The sequence below is a fragment of the Anser anser genome (genome assembly GCF_964211835.1).
Source record: "Anser anser genome assembly, chromosome: Z".
Lineage (NCBI taxonomy): Eukaryota > Metazoa > Chordata > Aves > Anseriformes > Anatidae > Anser > Anser anser.
Genome location: NC_139723.1, coordinates 36,327,291 through 36,347,955, shown reverse-complemented (window position 1 = coordinate 36,347,955; position 20,665 = coordinate 36,327,291). Strand labels below are relative to the sequence as shown.

The 20,665-nt window shown below is 44.3% G+C and overlaps 1 protein-coding gene across 3 annotated transcripts; it reads left to right on the top strand.

Annotated features, from left to right (window-relative positions):
* The first annotated feature begins 519 nt into the window (after positions 1 to 519).
* On the top strand, positions 520 to 20,581 carry MARCHF3 (membrane associated ring-CH-type finger 3). 3 transcript variants are annotated; one of them, XM_083816529.1, is made up of 5 exons: positions 520 to 1,239; positions 1,934 to 2,141; positions 15,168 to 15,377; positions 18,681 to 18,744; positions 20,125 to 20,581. In XM_083816529.1, exons 1-4 carry the CDS (start codon positions 1,085 to 1,087, stop codon positions 18,696 to 18,698), a joined length of 591 nt encoding a protein of 196 aa, XP_083672655.1. In that variant the 5' UTR covers positions 520 to 1,084; the 3' UTR covers positions 18,699 to 18,744; positions 20,125 to 20,581. The 3 variants fall into 3 exon arrangements, with proteins under 3 accessions (XP_083672655.1, XP_083672654.1, XP_083672653.1); XM_083816528.1 differs by lacking the exon at positions 18,681 to 18,744 and having other exon boundaries at positions 1,937 to 2,141; XM_083816527.1 differs by lacking the exon at positions 18,681 to 18,744.
* Positions 20,582 to 20,665: the final 84 nt, after the last annotated feature.

Sequence of the window (20,665 nt, the reverse complement as noted above, 5' to 3'; positions counted from 1 at the left end):
TGAAAACGTTGCTGATATTCATGTCCCTCTGTGCTCCTTGGAGAGTCCATGGCTCTTATGAAGTCTGCATCTTTTATGGTTTAATGGTTTTGAAATCAGCCATTTGCCTCATTTTCATTTTAAATGAGGGCCAGAGTCTGATTTCCTTCCTTCCCTGTTCTCTCAACATTACATGCACCGTAAGACGGCTCATCAGCCTCCAGTTTGCTCTCTGGGGTATTCATGGTCCGAAAACAGCCAGAGCAACGCCACAAAATGAACACATTCCCAGGCCTTTTCCTATTTTAGACACCTTTTAAGAATCCGAGTCCCCACGTGAAATCGTACAAGTGGTCCAGCGTCCCCATCACAGCCTCGCGGGGCTCCAAAGTCTCACCGACACCCACTCAGCATCCTCCAGGGCAGCGCCACTTGCTCGCATTGCGAGATTTCTATTAAACACCTCTGTTTAGAGAGGGCGCTCTGTTTAGGTTTTGAAGACGTTTCTTCCTATGGTGGTCTTCCTGGTGCTGTGGTCTCCCAGGCTTTCGGGGGAAGCGGGGGGGGGAGGGTGTGTTAAGCGCGGTGCAGACAGAAACACGCCTGCCGTGGGTACGTGAGCATCGCAGTGGCAGTGCACAGCACTCACGCGTGACCGCGGCCACGCGTTCCCCTCGGGCAGGGTTTATCCGTGCTGTGCGGGGGTTTGCGGGCTGGGAAGGGGGCCCGGGGGCACGCAGCCTGTTGCTCCCGGTGCCGCAGCTGGTGCCCCCGAAGAGCACCGCAGGCGAGCGGAGATTTCCACCTCAGCTCCCTCCCGGCACAAGTTGTGTCCGCACGCAGGCTGGTAGGAGGCGGCTCTGCGTGACACGAGCCTGCTCCGGGCTCCCTCCCGAGCCGAGCCCCCGCCGCCCGGCTCCGTCCGTGTGCGGGCAGCGCATGGGGGGTCCCGGAGCCCCCCGGCGGCGCTCGGGGAGGGGTCGGCGGGCGGGGGCAGCCCGGCCTCCCCGCTGCCTTCTGGCGCCGGGGGCCCTCGGGGCGAAGCGGAGCCGAGCCCCCGCCCGCTGCCCCCGCCCGCCGCCCCCCTCCGCGGGCGGGGGCCGCCATGACGAGCAGCAGCGGCAGCCGCCCGCCCGCCGCCCCCCCGCCGAGCCCCGCCGAGCCCCGCGGCGGCGGCCCCCCGCGGCATGTCATGCAGGTGTCGGCCAAGGACGGGCAGCTGCTGCTCTCCTCCGCCGTGCGGAGCCTCGCCGCGAACAGGTAAGGGGGGCGCAAAGCGGGGGGACGTGCGGGGGTCGGTAGCGGGTGCGCGGCCCCGGCCCCATGGGCGACGAGCGGGGTCGCTGATGGAGCCGGCAGCAACTTTTCGACCCCCCCCTCCCAACCTTCGTGCGCGCCCCCGGGGCGCGGCTCCGCGCCGCCCCCCTCTTTCCCCCCCGGCAGCCGTCGGGGGCTGTCCCGCAGAGGGGTGCGAGGCTGTCCCCGCGCTGCTCGGGGGGTCGCAGGGCGCCGTGCCGCCCGCCCCGGCCCCCCAGGCCCTCGGTGCTGGCCGCTTGTGGTGCCTGGGGTCGGCTGGCTCTGAGGAGGTGTTGCGGATCATCGCCAGCCCGTGGAACTTACCTGATGGGTTTGGGGATTTCCTGAAGCTCCTCTGCTGTTGCAAGGAGGTGAGAAATGCGGCGCTACAGAGGCACCCTGCACTCACCTGCCCTCTTCTGCATTTTTTTTTCCTTTTTTCCTCCTCCACGTTTTTAGCCCCACCGAGGAGGTGCTTTAAACGAGCTTATCAAAGTGCCTTCGGTCTCTAGCCTAGCAGCCTGCTGTGCTGGCTACAGAGCACAGCACACATGCCACAGAAGTTTCCTGCCTTGTGAGTTAGTGACGCACGCAGGAAGAGGGACACTCCAGATCACGGCCCTGCGTGCTGACCGGCGGCTTCTCCCTTCTCCTCCAGCAGCCCCTTCAATGACCGGCCAATGTGCAGGATCTGCCACGAGGGCAGCAGCCAGGAAGACCTGCTCTCCCCCTGCGAGTGCACGGGGACCCTGGGGACTATCCACCGCAGCTGCCTGGAGCACTGGCTGTCGTCCTCAAACACCAGCTACTGTGAGCTCTGCCACTTCAGGTTTGCAGTGGAGCGCAAACCCAGGCCGCTGGTAGAGGTCAGTACTCGGGGCACGTCCCCCAGAGCTCAGTGAGTGAGCCCTGTCCGCTTTTACGTAGGCATCACGAAGCCTCCGCCGAAACAAGGGCAAGCTGTCAGTTTGGGGCTTTGCAAGGCAGCAGTGGGAGCTCAAGGAAAGGGCAGGAACAGCAAAACCCGTGTTTCCAACAAAATCGAAACAAGCGAAAAGAACGGGAATGATGTTTTTGCTTCACTGTAAACAGAAGCAGAGGTCTGGGGAGCAGTGTGCAGGGGATACGTAGTGCACCAGGAGCTCAATAGAGGATGGAGGAGAGGTGTGTCACTACAAAGCAGTAGTTACTGCTCGACAACATCATTATTCAGAACATTTAATATAGGCCAGGAACTATTTTTTGTTTTATTTTGTTTGCTTTTGAGAGAGGGAAAACAAACCAAAGAGCCTTATAAACCTAGCCTCTGTGTCAAGCCCACAAGAAGGAATTGGTTTTGCTCAGTGTCTGGCATCTCCAGCCGCTCTTGAATGACCTTTTGGCCTCCTCTTGCCTGTGTACCAGACCAGACAGTGAATTGGGCAATTGTTTCTCCCTTATGAATTAAAATTCAGTTATGGGCCAACTATAGATGCTTTAGTGGCTGCATGAAATTTGCCAGCTTTTTTTTTGTACCCCCAGGGAAAAAAAAAAAAAAAAAAAGAAGAAAAAAAAAAGAAATAGAAGCCAAGATCATTATCTTTACACTGTTAATGATCTTTCTCCTTTATTTTGCTTTGGGGGGGGAAAAAAAAAGGTAAAATTTATGGTTTGTGTTGGAATTAAAAGTGAATTGCAAAGAGTAACATTTTTCAGAAGTAATGAGAAGCATCTTGCTGTAGCAGTTAGTGATGCAGGTGCTCACATGCTAAGCGTGTCCTCCTTCATTGTTACTGTAACCTGTAGCAGAGCTGTTGAAGGAGACACGCTATTAAAAATAAGGGAGAGAGGGCGTCGTGTTTCGCCCTCACTCATGGGTCAGAGGATACAGGATAATACCAACTGCAAAACAAACAACGCTGAGACAGTGCAGAGCGGTTTGATTTTGGAGTCCGCCTTCTTTAGGCTATGCCCTCACAAGGGCTGCTTGAGAGGCTTCCTCTGCACAAATGGGGTGTGACATTTCTCTGGGCTAATGGGGACTGAAGATGTTGAAGGCAAAAGCCAACCCTGCCCAGGCTGGGGGAGTCCGGTCGCTTGATTGCTCCCTGCTGAAGGGAGCCTCTCTTTTGCCAAAAGAGCAATAATATTATAATCTGATATAATGTACATTCTATATTGTATATTATATACATTATATGATCTATATATTATGTGTATATACATATAATAGCAATAACTAAAACCTGCCTTTTGTTTCTCAGCTGAGGATAAACGAGAAGCAGGTGCAGAAACAATTCTGAAACATGGTACTCATTGTTAATTGATGTTTTTCTCTTTACTACCTAATCCTTTCTTGCTTCTCAGCTACCACATCCACAGTATTTTAACACAGTCGATAACAATTACGTGCTGTTGCAGAAAAGCTTGTAATATGACAGCAACTCACTCTTTTAAAGTCCTTTGCAGTCTTGTAGAAGGAGTACTTTTTTGATTTAGAAGGGAATCGGATTTATACTTTTAAAGCTGAGAGCAGCAGAGATAAGGAGTAATGGGACAAATCTAAGCAGAAAGACATCAGCCAAACTTTTTGATTTCTTTTGCTATAATTTAGATTTGTACTTAAAGTTTGTACTAATTTAATGCACAGTGCTTTGAAATCCCAAAACCTCCCCATGCAAACAGTTACAGCAGATCTGGAAGTTCCCAAAGCACAAGTAAACCAGATGCAAGTTGCCAGATTCTGTCATTGCCTGTGCCCTAAGAGCACTGTCCTGTCTATCTCCCTGTATCACCTGGGGTAGCGAGGCATGGAGGGAGGATTATCAGATGCAGCAGGACAAATTTTCACAAAAACCTGCTGTAATGTTTGGACTAGAGACAAGCCAGAGTGACCACCTGCTTCTAACTCCATCAAGTGCCGATAAAGGGTTGTGTTTGTCTGAGGGGATGACAAATCAGGCAAGTATCATCAGCTCCCTAGAGCTGTTCCCCTCCTGCGAGGTGCTGGCACAGCTGACAGTGTGAGGCAATACCAGAGTCAAAGTTCTCTTCACTTAGTAAGATAACTAGTTCTCCAAATGTTCCTCTCAACTAGATAATGGAAATGGTAAATGGTCCTTTCAGTGGAGGTGAAAGATGAGTTTACCAATGCATTTTGGGAGGTCAAGAGGGGCTATTATACTCATAAAGCCATTTGTAGAGCGTAGCCAATACATGCTTATCCAGTAATTCCTCAGCAGGTCATATGTCATGCGGAGACTGTATCCCATCCATTGGTCAGCGACAAGTAGTATAAAAATGCTTGAAGCAATCTATCATCATATTTGTGTTTTCTGCTAGAGATTTAGAGTTTTTCCATCAGGAAAAAAAAAAAAATACTTCTGCCTGTTCAGAGAAATACTACTCACTTTCTTAAATGGGGAAAACAAAACAAAACAAAAACAAACAAACAAACAAAACAACAACAACAACAAACGCTATTATTTCTCCTTACCCCTTTAATTGGCTTGATCACTATCTCCTATGGGGCTTAGCCATGAGTGTGAAGGAAATCTCAGTGGAACCAAATTGAGTTACTTTACTGGCTTTATCCAGAAATGTCATATCTGACAGGCATTCATGCTGTTAGCACCCAAGAGATGCTGCATCAGTAGTGGGCTTGAAATGAAGTGAGCAGTAAGTGGCAGGGCTGCTTGTTCAGCCATATTCCTCCCTCCCCTGTGTACATTATTATGGAAACAGCAGAGGATTTCTTGCTGCGCTTAATGACTTGGTCAGAGCAGGTTAGTGAACCCATTCCATTTCTCCCTCACCCATGCTGTCAATTTGTCATTAGTTCATTATGAAACGAGAGCAAGTACTCCATGAAAATTTATTGCAAGATGGCTTTTTACCTTCTTTTAAGCAATTGCCCGGGTTCACTCTAAGGGTGTGGGCCCATGTGCTCAAACTGGAGATCTTTAGCTGAGATAGAGGGGAGAGATCTCTACAACTGTATCCTGCCTCCTGCACACTTCATGCACAGGATGCACAAATGCAGGGATCCAGCTTTGCTTTCTCTCCTCAGCTTACATTGTGGGCAGCAGCCTGTTTTGTTGTTGTTATTGCTGTTGTTTTTTTCCTGGTTTTTTGTTACAAACAAAAGCAGAGGTAAAATAGCTTTGATTTTGACCTTCATTTCCTCTTTTATCTCTTGTATCTTTTCTCCACCATGAGCTTCTTTTTGGTCAACTAAGTTTCAAACTATGTACTTCTCCTTGGTGACATTCCTTTGTCTGTGACATATGGCATGCTTCTGTTGTCTGGGGGTGAAACATCTCCCCATAGGTGTGCTATCTGCTGAAGCCCACAGCCTGCACCAGACAGGCAGGAACCAGCGTCAGGCTGATCCATCCAACCTTCTCATTGTGAAGTTTCATGCATTCCTTGACCTCTTCTTATTTTAACCCAGATTCTTTTTGCCAGAAGAAACGTGTTTCTGAACAACGGATTTAGTTTTATGGTGTGGATTGGCTGCACCTATAGCATCCAAGGACAGCAATTTGTTCCTTGCCACCCATCTTTTGTGCCCCAAGTCATTGTGTCATGATTCTGGGTAGTAGCATGTGCAAGCTATGGTCCTTTGTCTTTCTCTGATGCTGGGACAAATGGACTAAAACAGGAGGAAAACAAATGAATTTGTTTTTATACCTCTTTGCCATCCTCTTGTTTTTGTCTTTTACCCCCTGCTGCATTGGGTGGAAGCGCTCTGTGTATTGGTCTTCACCAAGTGAAAGAAGCACACACCAGGGAAATGCACACATTTCATCTCCTCTGCAGGTGTTTGTCAAAGGTTGGTCAGCCTGAAGGAGTTCTTGGTACAATGTTAAAATGTTAAGTTCTTCGTACATTGGAGAACTTGGTACATTGTTAAAATGGACGAAGTAGGAGATGGAGTTTGATAGAAAAAGCGCTTTTTCAGGCTAAAGGTCACTGGGTTATTTTGTTCATTTCCCTTCTGGAGAGGGCACCCAGCAAGCTCTGGCATTGAGAAAACTGAAATAACCTCAATTACCTCAAGCAGAGGTAATCTGCTGTAGCACAAACTTTCCATAGCCTCTTTGGAGCTGCCATTTAGTCATGTTTTTGCTAGACTACTTGCTGCTGTTCAGGCACTTGGCAAGCATCAATTTAGCAAGTCTAGGCATTTCTCTTGATTTCAGAGCTCCTCTTTTAGATTGTTTGTAGTCATCCACTGCACTACAGTCTATTTGCCCGTAATCCAACATATGTTGTCAATTTACACGTTTCCAGTACGTGCACATTCTCCTCAGTCCCTTGTGATACTGCAAAATTCAATTCAAAATGTACGGCTTGTTACCGGAAAGATCTGATCCCACCTATTCTACCACATACTAGATGTGCAGCACCTCTGCCTCTGCAGTCTGCTGGAAACAAGAGGTCTACGGCATGTCAGCTTGCGCACATGAAAGTCTTATGTTGGGCATATGCCTGGGGATGATGAATCTCGGAACAATAAGCAGCTACTGCTGAGTAGCCCTACTTTTCCCCAGTGTCCTTGTCTCCTCAGTGACAGTGGGAACCTAGCACATTTGTCACAGAGCACCTAGGATAAAGTAGCTGAAACCCCAGATGCTGGAGGAAAGAAGTCTGATACTGGGATTGATATGGATAGACCTGATATTCCTTGTGACACACCTAGAAGGGTCTCAAAACAAACACATTGAAATCAAATTACAGCAGTTTCAGTTGGTGATTTTATAAACCTTTCACTTTTACATTATTCTTTCAATAAGGCCAATCCATTTGGTATCTATTGGTTCTTCGTTTCTTTTTTCCTTTTTTTTTTTTTTCCAAACAAACAAGAGAACAAAAAGCATTTCATTAACAACACAAAACTCTTCAGCAAAACAGCATGAAAGAATGAATAGTCAGGATAAACATCACAATAAAGAGTAGAAATTAACTACAGTTTTTTCCCTAATCTATTTCTGCCTTTGGAGCTCATACTAGAAAAGAAAAAGAAAGAGGGGAAGTGGTTAAGAAGAGCTTGCATTATAATTTAAAACTTCCAGGAGCTGTACGCTGAAATCTGAATTTACTTTTCGTGCAAGGCTCTGAGTCATGCTCTTTTTGTCTGTTGGGTTTCTTTTCACTTACTTTTCCCTCCACTACTCAGTGAAGCACGTCGTTAACAATCGATTACATTAAATAATGATGAAGACACACCAGATTTGCTGCATGTAGTTTGTAGAAGGGTTGCTCTCAAAGCCAGAAGGAAAATGGTAACTTGGCGTAGTCACCAGCAGGGATGTCTTCCATAAATCTCAGAGCACAGAGGAGCTGTGGCTGTCTGTGCAGCATGTTCATGCCAGGAGCAGATAGGTGCATCACCTGCTTCTGAAAGTAATAGAGGATGCACTCGGGATCGCTGGAGCACATTGCAAAGATGGCAATGGAGTACAGAAGCACTGGCGACAGGGAAAGTGCCCATGAGCAACTAAAAAAAAAAAAAATGTTGGAAAGAGAGGCTAGCCAGAAAAAAAAAAAAAAAAAAGAAAAAAAAATTACACCAACTTAAACAAATGGGCACTGGGACAGCACTAGCACTTTGGAAAAGAGAGTCCGTGAAGATCCAGAGGGTGTTGCAAGGGACTCTCTAACTGACTAGCATACATACATATATACATCTTGCCTCTTGTCTTGACCCAAAAAGGGCAAACTGGTGGAGATGCTTTTGTACCTTCTAGTCCTCAGCTGCAAAAAGAACCCCTTGAGATCCAAGTCACATGGGAAGAATTTGAAGCAGCCTTGCAGATTTCTAGCAGAAATGTGTTTACATGTTACAAAAAGAAATAACAGTTAACCCAATGACACACACAATTTTTAAAAGCTGAGCTGTTCAAGAGTGACTTTTTGCACCTAGAATACCCTTCTGTATTCATTCCTAGTGGGGAAAAGTCCAAGGACCAAAACAAGCTGCAGAAAGCTTCATAAAGTCCTATAAAGAGAAGCAAAGTAGTTATTTTATGTTCTTTACAGAAAAGTTTGGCAACAGTGCTTCACTTTTCCCAAGCACAAATCTTTCTCATAGTTCTGGGAGCAAGAATGCAAACAAAAGCAACTCTCCTGCCAAACACAAAAGAAAACAAAACCCAAATCTTGAGGAAGAAAAGCAAAAATTATTTACCAGCAAGCAGATTGTGGGTCACATCTGTAACTGCTCTTTGCTAAATTTAAAGGACCAGTGATCAAGGGTTGAGGAAAGTTCCTAGGAGAAAGTAAATGAACAATCAGAGAGGAAATAGCTGCCGTGGAAAAGGCCAATCACTGTTCTTTCAGGACTAGTTAAAATGAGGGAAGATACTGTGATTTTTTAAAGGTAGAGCTCTTTGTGTTTCGGATTATGGTATTGGTGACTTCTCTGTGGACATTGTGATTCTCTAATGCAGTTCTAGGCTGCGGGGCTATCATCTCTGTCCTGCAGGTAGCATTTCCTACCACCAGGAGCCAGCCAAGAGGTTGCTTCTTCTAGTGAAAAAATTGCTAAGATGAAAAATTTCAGTGTGTCTGACTTTTGGGAGGGCTAACAAGCTTTTATTGGATCATTAGTTTCCGTATATTTGACCTTGTAGATCAAGGTATTTGTAGTGTATTGAACTTTGTGTTGCAGATAGCAAATCTGCCTTGCTTTGTATTTAAAATGCAAAAACGTGATTTTTGTTGATTGATTTTTCTTGAATGCATACATTTTTTTGGCTAATTGGGAAGGCATTCATCCAAAAATAGATAGGTGGCTTTGCAAAACGTACAGATAAAAGGAAATAACTACTTCTCCCAGAGTTCCACAAAACCTTTTTTCTTGACGTATCTTGAAAACTTTTACCTGTTAGAAGTATCACCTGAAATATAAACTAGAAGTGGGTAACTGGAAAACTGACCAGCAGTAAGCCAGACTAATATTAAAGGATTCAATATCATTTAATTGGACCTGCAAGAAGTTTCATAGATTTTTTTGCAACACAGCAAGCTCTGTTGTTTGTTTTAACTATCATATAGTTACTAATCATGTTTTTAGATATTAACGTTGTATAATCCAGAAACTGAACACCACGTTTACCAGCCACTGCCAGCTCCACAGCTTGGTGGAGCGCTGTGTATCAAACATCTGCTTTTCAGCTTGCAGGCTACCCGAGGTCTAGGTGGCAGAATCTGTTGTAGTGTGATAGCAACAACCTGCAGTACACTGCTTGCTTACTTTCAGCCTAGTGTTGGTTCTCATTTGCACTGTGGCATATTGTTTTTTTCAAAACAGCAACAGCAAAAAAAATGTATCCTAGACCATCTTTATAATAAACACTCTACTCTCTCCACTTAAAAAACATGCAAGTGAAATTATTTTGGTATTTCACATAGTAGCTTTGGCTTTTTTGGACATCAACAATGAAAATACTCCCTGGAACTTTATTTAAAATGAGGGTTAAGTGCAGACTCAGTTATGAACAGGCCATAGCACTAGCATAGCAAAGATAACAGAGCTCAGATCTTTAGTTTCTAACTGTCAGAAAGCTAGAAAATCTAGACTCTGGGACTAAAGGATCATTTCCGTCAGTTATCACCACGACTTTTCCAAAGGCAGCTCACTGACGACAATAATGCTGTGCTAGTAACTGAATATCTGATCTGAGCAGGAAAACTCAAAACTGAAATTTAAGTTTTGTTTTGTTTTGTTTTTTTCCAATGAAAAAATAGCAGTCATATATTTGCTTTCCTTGGCAAAACATTAACCTAGAAAAGTTCTGAGTTAACCAAAGTGTTTCATTGCACTGGAAATGAACATACGTACCATTCTGTTCTGAGAGACTTTATTTTGAGTTACGTTCCAGTAAGCTTAGTTTCAAAACATTTCAAAAAAAAAAAAAACTTAGAATTTTTCAAGTAAATATTTGAACAAAACTACCGGTTCAGGTGTAATTATTATGTGGTTTTTTTTTGGTCAATAAGCGGTCCTCTTGGTCTGTTAAAACATCTTTCATCCAAAAGAAACGCTCTCAAAAAAACAGGCAATATCAGCCTTTCTTGGCTTAAAGCCTAAAGGAAAATGCTCTTATTGGTCATTGCAGGAATAAAACCAGAAATGACAATGATTACTGGCAGTTTTGCTTGTTTACAGGCTGCTTTTGTCGAGATTCACTGCAGGGCTATCAGCATGAAAAGAATGAAATGAAGTGACATGTTTGATGTGTAATAAGCTATTTTTAGTTCAAAGGGAAACACATTTAGGGAAGACAATTCCTTCCTGTCTCCTCCCCCTGCTTCGTCTGTGGTAACAATTTAAATACCTTTAACTAAAAAGCAGTGTGATGGATTTTCTTCATATTCTGCAGAATCTCCTTTGTTGCTGGTATAATTCAAGCAGTATTTATGTAAAATCAATTTTCCAAACAGAACGTATTGAACTAAAAAGGGCTTCTCAGTAGAAACTGATTGTAGCCTTAGGATCTGATCCAGAAAACACTGTGCACGTACTTCGCTTAGTTTTTGTGAGTCATTTAATTGAAGTTAGATCTATGAAGTGAGCGCTTCTAGAATTTGGCCTTTGGCAGTGGTGAAATAGCTCAGACTTCTGGAGGTGTTTTGGAGCAGCTTCCTGCTGGCAACTCATTTTCGTTAGGTTGATAAATTCCCAGCCAGAGCCTCTCGAAGGTGTCTGGTCCTCAGTTGCTGCTTGTTCTGATTATTTCCTTCTTTGAATGGAAGACTTCACTTTTCTGTCACATCACACACATGCCTCGGCTTGTCTCACATCTCAGATAAGCATTTCTCTGGTTTGTTATGTTTGCTTAGACATGATGAAATAAACCAGTTAAAAAGAAACTGAGCGCATTTGCTCATCTCAGGGGCCTGAAGTTTCAATTTGTTTGACAATGTCGAGTAAACATCTCAGTATATTCATGTTGAAAGGGGTTTGGGGACAGATCTGGCTTTGTGTGAAGTTTTAAATATCAGGTGAAATTTTGGAAGCCAGTAATTGGCACACAGACCGAAAGTCTTCCAGGGACTGCTGACAATCCATATAAAGTTCCCCAGAGCTGTAGCTGCCATTCAATTGGAAGAAGCACAGAGACTGATGAAGTTCAGGAGCTCTGTTTTATCTTTCTGGAGTAGGTAATCATTTAAATTCAACACTGCTTTGCGATGTAACTGCAACAGATCCTTCTAAGTGTACTACGCATGTCAGAGTGTGAGATGAAGGTGCCTTGGATGTGCTAGTGGTGTTTCCTATTCCAAATGCCGTACATCGAGCATCCTTTTCAAAAGTTCTTTCATTAACTGTGGAGTTTTAGCCTATACCACTCTTAGAGAGGCTCTTCCAGAACTGGATCCTCTGAAGGCTGGGAATTTTTTTCCGACTCTTACCCTAAATTTATTTATGGCCAATTGTTAGTCATTTGTTCTTAAGCCAGCATTGTCTATTAGCTTAAGTAGCACTTCTCCTTCACTGATGTCCCCCATCTGTTCTCCCATTTTCTGGCTGTCCCCAAGGTGCACTTACAGAGCATGATCTTGCTGGGGTAAACGAGTCAAACTTTTAAAGTCAGCTCTTGCAGAATGGGCTCTCGGTTTTCTTGGTGCCCCTTCTCTGTACCAGCTGAAGTGATTCTTTCTTGAACACAGGAGACCATCACCAGTGCATCTCGGAGGAGCTTCCTTGCTACTTCCTCATAGCAAGGAGCTGCATGGCTGAAGCTGTGGCCTTGCCCAGGCTATTTGCTGCTGCTCCCATACAGGAATTGCCCTTTCCCCAGCGTTGGGACAAACGATCTTGGGTCATTTCAACAAAACCTCCCCATAGTTCTCTGCCTGTGTATCTGGAACAGTAATCGATGTTCACTTTAAGATGGCACTTACCAAAAAAATGCCTTGCCAGCTAGGCCAGTATCTTGTTTCAAATGTGACCCTTTTTATGAGCTGTCTTGCTTTTCAGAAATGGAAATTATTGCTCGTGGTCTCAATTTATTGCAGAATTAATTGAGTACATTGACACGTTTTAATATAATACATTTCAGAGTACCACAGTGCGGGTCTGACAGTGGCATCCGGCCTTACATCTTATTCTTTGCCAGTGCGGTAGTCCCTCCTGTACTGCCATGCTAATTAATCAGCTCAGCACTTTGCTGGAATCATTGTCTGAGTTTCAGTTTCACAAAAGGATTTGCTGACTTGGCTTCTTAGCTATAAAGTAACTTGACAGTGCACATTTCCAAAACAAAAGACTGAAACCTAGAATCTAAACAGGAGCATATTTAGAAACATGTGTATGCTACTTCAGGAGAAAAATACATGCTGTGACTGAAATCCATATACCCATTGAAGTTACTTATTCATTGCTTTTGACTTCCATTTCAGAAATAGCTAGTGAAATTACACCAGCTTTTAAGGTTAGACTGTAAAAATTTCATTTTATTTTTTAATTTATTATTTAATACTACTTTTGTCTGTCCTGGCCTCATCTAATATCTGAATTGCTTAGGTTTAATTCTTTGTTCATGTGGGTCAGACAAGAGAGAAACAGCGCCTGGAGACATCAGCCTGTGAAGCATGCTCAGGCTGCTTTTTATCTGCTCAAGCTTTTGATCACAGTAATCGGAACACCATAAAATACCGTCTCAATCCCAGTGCCTTCTACTGTATCTTGTGAAAGTCATGGAGTGGGAGATGACAACAACGCCCTCGTGCATTATTCCTTGTGTGTACTTGTTCTTGGGTGTCTCTCAGGTGCAGCATTTCTTTTCTAGCTGAGCCACCTGGATACCTCAGGGCACAGACTGTGGTGGTCCAAGGGTGTCACCTGCGCTAAAAGGGCTCAGGGATGTTGCCCTGTCTTCTTCGCCACCCAGCTGCCAGGACGCACGGTGCTGAGCTGTGGAGCTCCTGGCTTTTTAAGGCTTGCCTTGGGAAAGCAGTGAACACCTGCAGTTCCCACTGAGGTGAAGGAGAAGTGCAGGTGCTCAGCAGTTCTCTGGCAGGTCATCTTTTAAACAAATATGTTTTGAAAACCCTTTTGGCAGTCGCCTTTAAAAGCAGAATCCCCACTGCCAGGCACTTTCAGTTCCTCTCATTTTCCTGGTGGTTTCTCATTACGGGGATTCATGGAAATTGAACAAGGTGAAGGTTGCAATCAGTCATGTCTAGAAGCATCCAAATATAACCTGGAACAGTGAAGCATACGCCCCTGGGAGTGTTTTTCAGTAAATGAAATGAAGACTCTGAGGAAAGTGGCTGCGAGCCTTTCACACGTGACTTTACGGTATTCTCTGTAAATTTACAGTAAAATGACAACCTGTTCGAGTGTAAAGCTAAGTCTCCTCACTTTGTGCAAGCCCTGCTGAGGCAAGCTCTGCTTGCAAGACCTTTGCCCTCTGTCCCATCCTCCTGGGGTGGGAGCATGTGAGCGGACGGATGGGCACTCTGCTGCTGGTTGGCATCAGCCCTTGCTCCTGGCATTTGGGTGTTCTTGTTCATCTTCGGGTTTAGACTCTGCTTGGAAGGGAAGGATCATCGTTCAGCCTCCCTCTTTAAATAGCGTCTTCCCTTGCACCTTCTTGCAGAAGCTTATAGTCATACAAAGTAGTTACAAGGCACTTCACACTTTGTTAGGATTTTAAAAGGCAACTCAAGAAAAAAAATAGTTACTGTTTTTTTTTTTTAATTTATTTTTATGTTCTCCTGAATTCCTGAGTCATACTTGAAATGGATGTAGGCCACTGTGTTACTGTGTTGCAGTGAAACCTCACAAATTTTGTGAAGTAGTCACTGTGTATTTCCATCTGAGAGACGGTGAGGCCAAGACAAACTTGTCTGGTGATTTGGGCCTATCCTGATAGTGCTGGGCTAGAGCCAGTGGCTTCCTGCTCCTGGTTGCAACTGATTTCCTGACAGTGGTTTTACCCCGTATTAAGATGGAGAGAGAAGTGCTGCGTTTGTTTTCCTGGAGCAGGCAAAGCAGGAGAAGATGAAGCGGAGTTTGAAAAGAACAGGTGGGATGCCTAGGTGAGCATCCTTGCTGCAGCCAACGTGGCTTTTCTGTTGCACTGACAGCAGAGAACGGGAGCACTGCTGGCAGGAGTGTGACGATCTGCCCAAATCCTTCACCTTTCCACAGCAAAAAGTTGCATGGCTTGGTAGTCATCCTGTTTAAAGATTGACTTAAGTGATGAGGTTTTTATATTAAAAGAGCTTGGTGTGCTGTTGTAGGCTGAACTTCCTTCACCTCTGTGACCTGAAATCCTGTTTATAGAAACAGGGGCATGCAGGATTGATAGCTGTTCAATCAGCCTTCACTCCAGCAGTTGACTTTCAGGCACTCTGTTCTGCAAGATTAATGTCCTCTTAGTAAAAGTAACCTTGTGTGAATCCAGCTCTGCTTGCATGCAGATACCTGAAAGCAAGTTAATAATGGCTTTGCCGATATTATGAGCAGAATTAAAATAAATAAATATAATCTTAAAGTAGGATACAAACCACTAACAAACAGTGTCTGTGCTCTGGAGTTGTCAGAAGAGCGTGTGATTCTTTCTGCGTTGAGAAGGGAGTTTCTGAAACATTTCAGCAGCCAAATGCCATGGGCAGCATTTTGCCAGCACATTTCGGTGAAACGTGTCCCCTTCTCAAGTCAGCTTTTCTACAGCTGCACAAATGATGCTGTGGGTACGTATGGCTGGAGGTGTGCCTCAGCAAGAGGGATAACTTCAGGTGGGAGCTCTCTAGGGACAGCCAAGGCTGTCCCGCGTGCGGTCTCTGTTTGCCCTTCCCGAAGGGGCAGGCCCGCGTTTCACAAGCAAGCAGCTCATCTCAGGTCCCACGTGCTCCCCTTGCTGACACTTGTTTTGTCTGCGTTTTGCCTGCAGTGGCTGAGGAACCCAGGCCCCCAGCATGAGAAACGGACTCTCTTTGGAGACATGGTGTGCTTCTTGTTCATAACGCCGCTGGCAACCATCTCTGGCTGGCTGTGTCTACGAGGAGCTGTGGACCACCTGCACTTTAGTAGTAGGCTAGAAGCTGTTGGCCTCATTGCACTCACTGTCGCACTCTTCACTATTTACCTCTTTTGGACCCTAGTAAGTATCGGTTTCATATTCAACTCACAGGAGTGAGGGAAAGAGTAAATCAGAAAATTAATTGCACCTCTGCCACAGAGTGCTGCAGAGTGGGTGGACTATTGTATGAAGTGTCACTTACGCTTAGTGCTGGTATAAATATACAACTACAAGAAATCATGTGGTTACATAGCTGTTAAGTTCTGTGGAAAGCTAGAAAGATGCTGTGCATTTCAGATCAGTAATTCCCAAATCCCAGACACTGGAGAGGATAGCAAGATGGAGAGAGGAAGAGTTGTGCAAGTCTAGGTACCAGGTGGTTTCCCACAAAGCTGGCACACCTAAGAATTTTCCATGCTGCTCTTTGTACAATCCCTTATCACTACACTTACATGTTTGTAGGAGACCCTAGCCCCCGAGTGGTTACATCATTAGCACACTGCTGACACCACAGAGTTATTCTGCGCATCCTCAGAGAGGAAGGGTCCCTTGCTGGGGTGGGGTCTCCCAGCCTAGGGGCATGATTTTTACTGTATAAGGAGGATAGTTCACAGATAGTTCACATCACCATACTCATAATCTTTGTTTTTCACTCAACTGTGATGCTGTGATAGAACTATTCATGTTACATTGATTCAAGGGCATACATCAGGATGTTTCCCCCAAGAATGTCAACAGAACGGTCTTCCTGATGAGCAGTTCCTCTGTTAATCATCCTTTAGACATCTCCAAGGCCTGGGTCATCTTGCCCTTTCCTCCAAGTACATTTTTTATCTCTTTCACACAAAAGAGAATTAACTATGCATTGGTATCAATAGTTTGAATCAGTTTGAATTGTTTGAATAGTTTGAATAGTTTGAATTGGTATCAATAAGTTTGAAAAAGAGAAGGAAGAAACAAATAAAAATCCCCCCCCCCAATAACTAACGAGGAGCTCCAAGAAGGCTATGAAAGGTAACAGCTCTTTCACTTCGTTCAGAACAGTAAAACCTCAGCTCATCCACAGAGGACTTCAGGCTAATTTTAACACAGTAGTAGGGAAATCTCAGAGTTTTGCCTCAGCCTCCTGCAGTTTCACTTTTCTTTGCTTCTGCTTCCTTTCCCCATAAAGCAGCAGCTCTGCCCTTTGACAGGAAGGCAGCTACTCCAGCAGCGACGGGGCGCTTAGGTTTCCTGCCACACTGTGTGTAGACATTTCCTTCGGGTTGTCAAGCAAAGGTTGCTCAAATTGCCTTAGCACTTGACTGCCTTAGAAATCCAAAATCTGCCCAGGTTTGTTTTTTTTTTTTTTTTTTAATATATATATAATATAAATCACAAACATCAGAATGGTTTTAAGTTGGAAATGGCAGTTTGGCTGATTTGCTTGGTTAAATTACTTGTGACATGTGGACATATCCAGCCTTGCTCATTAATACTTCTGGGGCATCTCAGCTGTAATCACCATCAGCATTTATTGCTATTGCACTGGTAGTGGTAAAAATGACCTCTATTCACTTTATAACTTCCCCCCTTCAGAAGTTTAGCGAGAAATCTGCATGCCCTTTATTAACCTTAAGGTTATTTGGCACTTGGAGAATTGTTGATAGCAAGCTTGATATAAATGCATATCTCGGTTGGTTTAATTGAAATACAGTATCTTTAATGCCCACTGAGTTGTGTAAGATGTTCTGTTGTAACCTGCCATTCAGCCCAGCAGGAGGCGGATGGGCTAATGAGGCACTCTGTCCATCAGGCAAGAGCAAGGCAGGAGGCCTTTCAGGACACAGTAAACGCCCTGTTCAGCCTCGAGTTAATCCAGTGGGTAGAGCAGAGGGAGACGTGGTGGGAAGGATGCTCGGGCTCTGTTCACAGTACAGAAGGTGCCCTCATTTCTCTCCCAGCATTAGCACGGGATGAAAGAGTTTAGCCGAGGTTTATGTACATCTGTAAAGTAAGCCAACGGGCTCAGCTGCCAGCGCATTCTCACATGCTTCATCAGAAGGCAGGGCTATAAAGGCAAGGTAGAGGTTTAATACAACTACTTTACAAACAGCACTGAGCACTCTACACACGGGCGGTGTGCTCAGCAGCCTGGGATGCACCAGTCACACAGGAAAGCCCCAGCCTGCGTGTACAGGGAAGCACCACACTGCCTTCACTCTGAAGGAAAGGGTTGACCTGCCAGCAGAAGTGCTAACCCCATCGAGCGCTTCAGCAGCACCCTCCCTATTTTTTATTTTTTTTTATTCCCTACTTTTCAAGGCCTAGCAGATGGGTGAATCCTGTACTTCTTGCTTAGTTAAGGCTGTACAGGGAATATATTGAGTACTGTTGGGTAAATTACACACAACGTGTGATATAATGCTCCTCTAGGACCTGGGAAAATTAAGAAAACTACAGCTTCATTTTAATTCCAATAAATCAGTTTATTTTCTCTGGAGGCAAAAGCTGGCATATAGATTATTTGCACACCGCAGTAGCCCAGTGAAAATGGGAGAGATGCTGTTTTTAGCATCCAAGAAGCTATTTTATCCCTTCCCCTAAAACAGCCAAGTTCTCCATAAAAATACTGTTACTTTTCCAACATGTTTGATCACTGTAACTGATCTACCACCACATATATATATAGCCTGCTATGCCCAAGATGAAAGCTTCAGACAAAACGGAGATTTCTATTTAAGAATTCAGGGCCACATTCTGCTTTCTCACACCTAGGTAATCTTGATTTCTATAAGATCGATAGGGATTGGGGTGCAATAGGATTTGGCCGTGCAGCTTCCAGTAGAACATAACCGTTGGTTAAAAACAAAGGCTAGCCTAAATGAATCCAAATTAGAAAGACAGATATCTCCCCTTGCTATCCTATTGAAAAGGTGAACAAAGAACTTCAGCGTGGCAAGGACCAGTGTGAAAACAGGCTTTTGTTCAGTATCTCGAGTTTCCCATCCAGTGCAAGTGTTTAGGATGAGAAACGCTGGCTCTCCATGAAATTGAGTAGCTGACATCACTTGGAAACTGCCTTCAGGCAAGAACCCATTGTAAACAAGCTGTCAAACTTAACTGGGATATCCTCTAAAAATGCCTTAAACAAACAAACAATTAAAGCTTGGATTAACAATGTAGCTGTTTCTCAAAGACTCTGATGTGATGCTACTGGATAACCCATCCTAAACTCCAACTTGCTCCTCTGAAGCTGTCACAGCACTTTGCATGGCATTCATCTTTGCAGTTTTTTTCTTTTTTCTTTTCTTTTCTTTTTTTTTTTTTTTTAAAGTATCACATGAATTCTGCTGATACTGCAGCTCTTTTTTTAAAAGAGATTTCTCATGTCCTTACACATAGGATGTTCCACAGAAATGAAGATGCAGGCTGCTTTACCTTCAGGGGGAGCAGAGGAGATCAAAAGGTGGGGAATGTATTCATCTGTTGGAAGAGCTGTCTTTGGGCAACTGCTATTGAACAAAAGCTCTGTGGGTTTCCCTTGTTAACAGCAGACAACTGGATAAAGATATAATAAAAAAAACAATTTTATTTTTTTTTTCTGTCCCTAGTAGGATTTTATAGAATGGTAAATCATTTATTTAGCTAAAAGCACCCCTTTGCACTAAGAAAGGATTTTGAAGAGTACATTCATAGGCATGTTGGTGCCTAACACAAAAATACCAGGCTTTGCAGTCACTCCACACCTCACTGGCACTGCCGCAGGGGGTAGGGAACCGAGCAGCACAGCCCCTTTGACAGAGACACTGGTTGGAAGCAAACTCTTTGCTGCAAACAGCAGTTCCTTCCATCTGCCTGTGCAAACCAAGCATGTTACCTCCAGATACAGCATCTGCATGGCACCTTCTACCCTCTGAATAGCAGCGACCCACAGAAGTGGCACAGGTGCATAAAAATTAATGACAAATAACAGGCTGCGCATGAAAACAGAATAGCTAACAAGACAAGGTTCCTTCTGCGCTCACTGCTTAGTTCTCTCCTGCCCACAGCTCAGTAACGTTGTAATTGTCATTTGGCATGTTTCACCCAAAAGGTACCAAGCCTGCTAACAGCTTTTAATAAAGCTGTGAATGTACAGCATCTTACACAGACTTAACTCACTGCAATTGATTGTCACTAAAATAAGCAGTAAACTATTTTTGAAAAAATTACCGGGCCAAGCTATCTTGCATATATCCATAGCAGTCATTTCTCTTCCACTGTTAGCAGAACCACATTGAGGCTTAGCTGATTAAATTAACTCAGAAGACAACCTCGTTTGAGACACTAATTCTAAGACAGTGAGAAGATGGCTTACTCCTCGCTGTGTCTGAGCAACCCTGAGCTCGATGCATACAGCAATAAAGCCATTACAAGGTAGAACATATGACCCTGCCAGTGTATGCACACCTTAGCTACCTGCAAGTCTTCACCATCCAGCCAGCTCCATTTCTTGTCAGTTTAAAAACTCAAACCCAAATTCATCTGGTTGTAAATGGCTACCCGTAATTCTAGTTCTTGGGAAATACTGGCAGGATGTCCAATTTTTAATTTTATAAAAAGGGAATGGGCGGTGGGCAATAGCAGAAGGTAGGGCACAAGCTGCTTTTCTCTTCCGCCGTGGATATGTGGGGAACCTGCCATCTGTATGTTAGGTCTGATCTTTGCCAACTACTTTTTTGCTCAGTTTTATTCCACCCAATATATGCATTTTGTCCCACTTGAAGGTTTCCCTCCTGCAACCCTAATTGATTCCACAGAGGAGTGAAGTGATTCTAAGTGCACTGCACCTCTTTTCTCTCTGCAGGTATCATTTAGATATCATTGCAGATTATACAACGAATGGCGTCGGACCAATCAGCGGGTGATACTCCTAATCCCGAAGTCTGCCAATGTTCCCTCCAACCAGCAGTCCCTGCTGGGCCTGCCATCAGTCAAAAGGAACTCAAAGGAGACAATCGTCTGATCTGGGGATTTCTGCACTGGGTCTGTGCACTAAAAATATTTTCCTCAAACTCATTGGGCTCAGACATTGTCCAGAACCCACTAGTGTGCTGTTCTGATTTACAAACTCTTCGCAGAGGAAGAAATCACTGTCTGAATTCAAATCATGGATGCTGCAATCATATGATATTTGCTAAGCTGCCAAACATGTTTATTTAGCAGATACTATATGGAAGCTCGTGTTAATACTTGCATCAACAAGTGATGCAAACTTTTCTATTGTTTAAAAATATTAAACTATGATAATTAACAATGCAAAACAGGTGTAGAGAGTGCTTTGTTTTTATTGTTTCTGTTCCTATAGTTCTATGTCCTCAGGTAGATGGGTAGTAACCAGTGCTGTA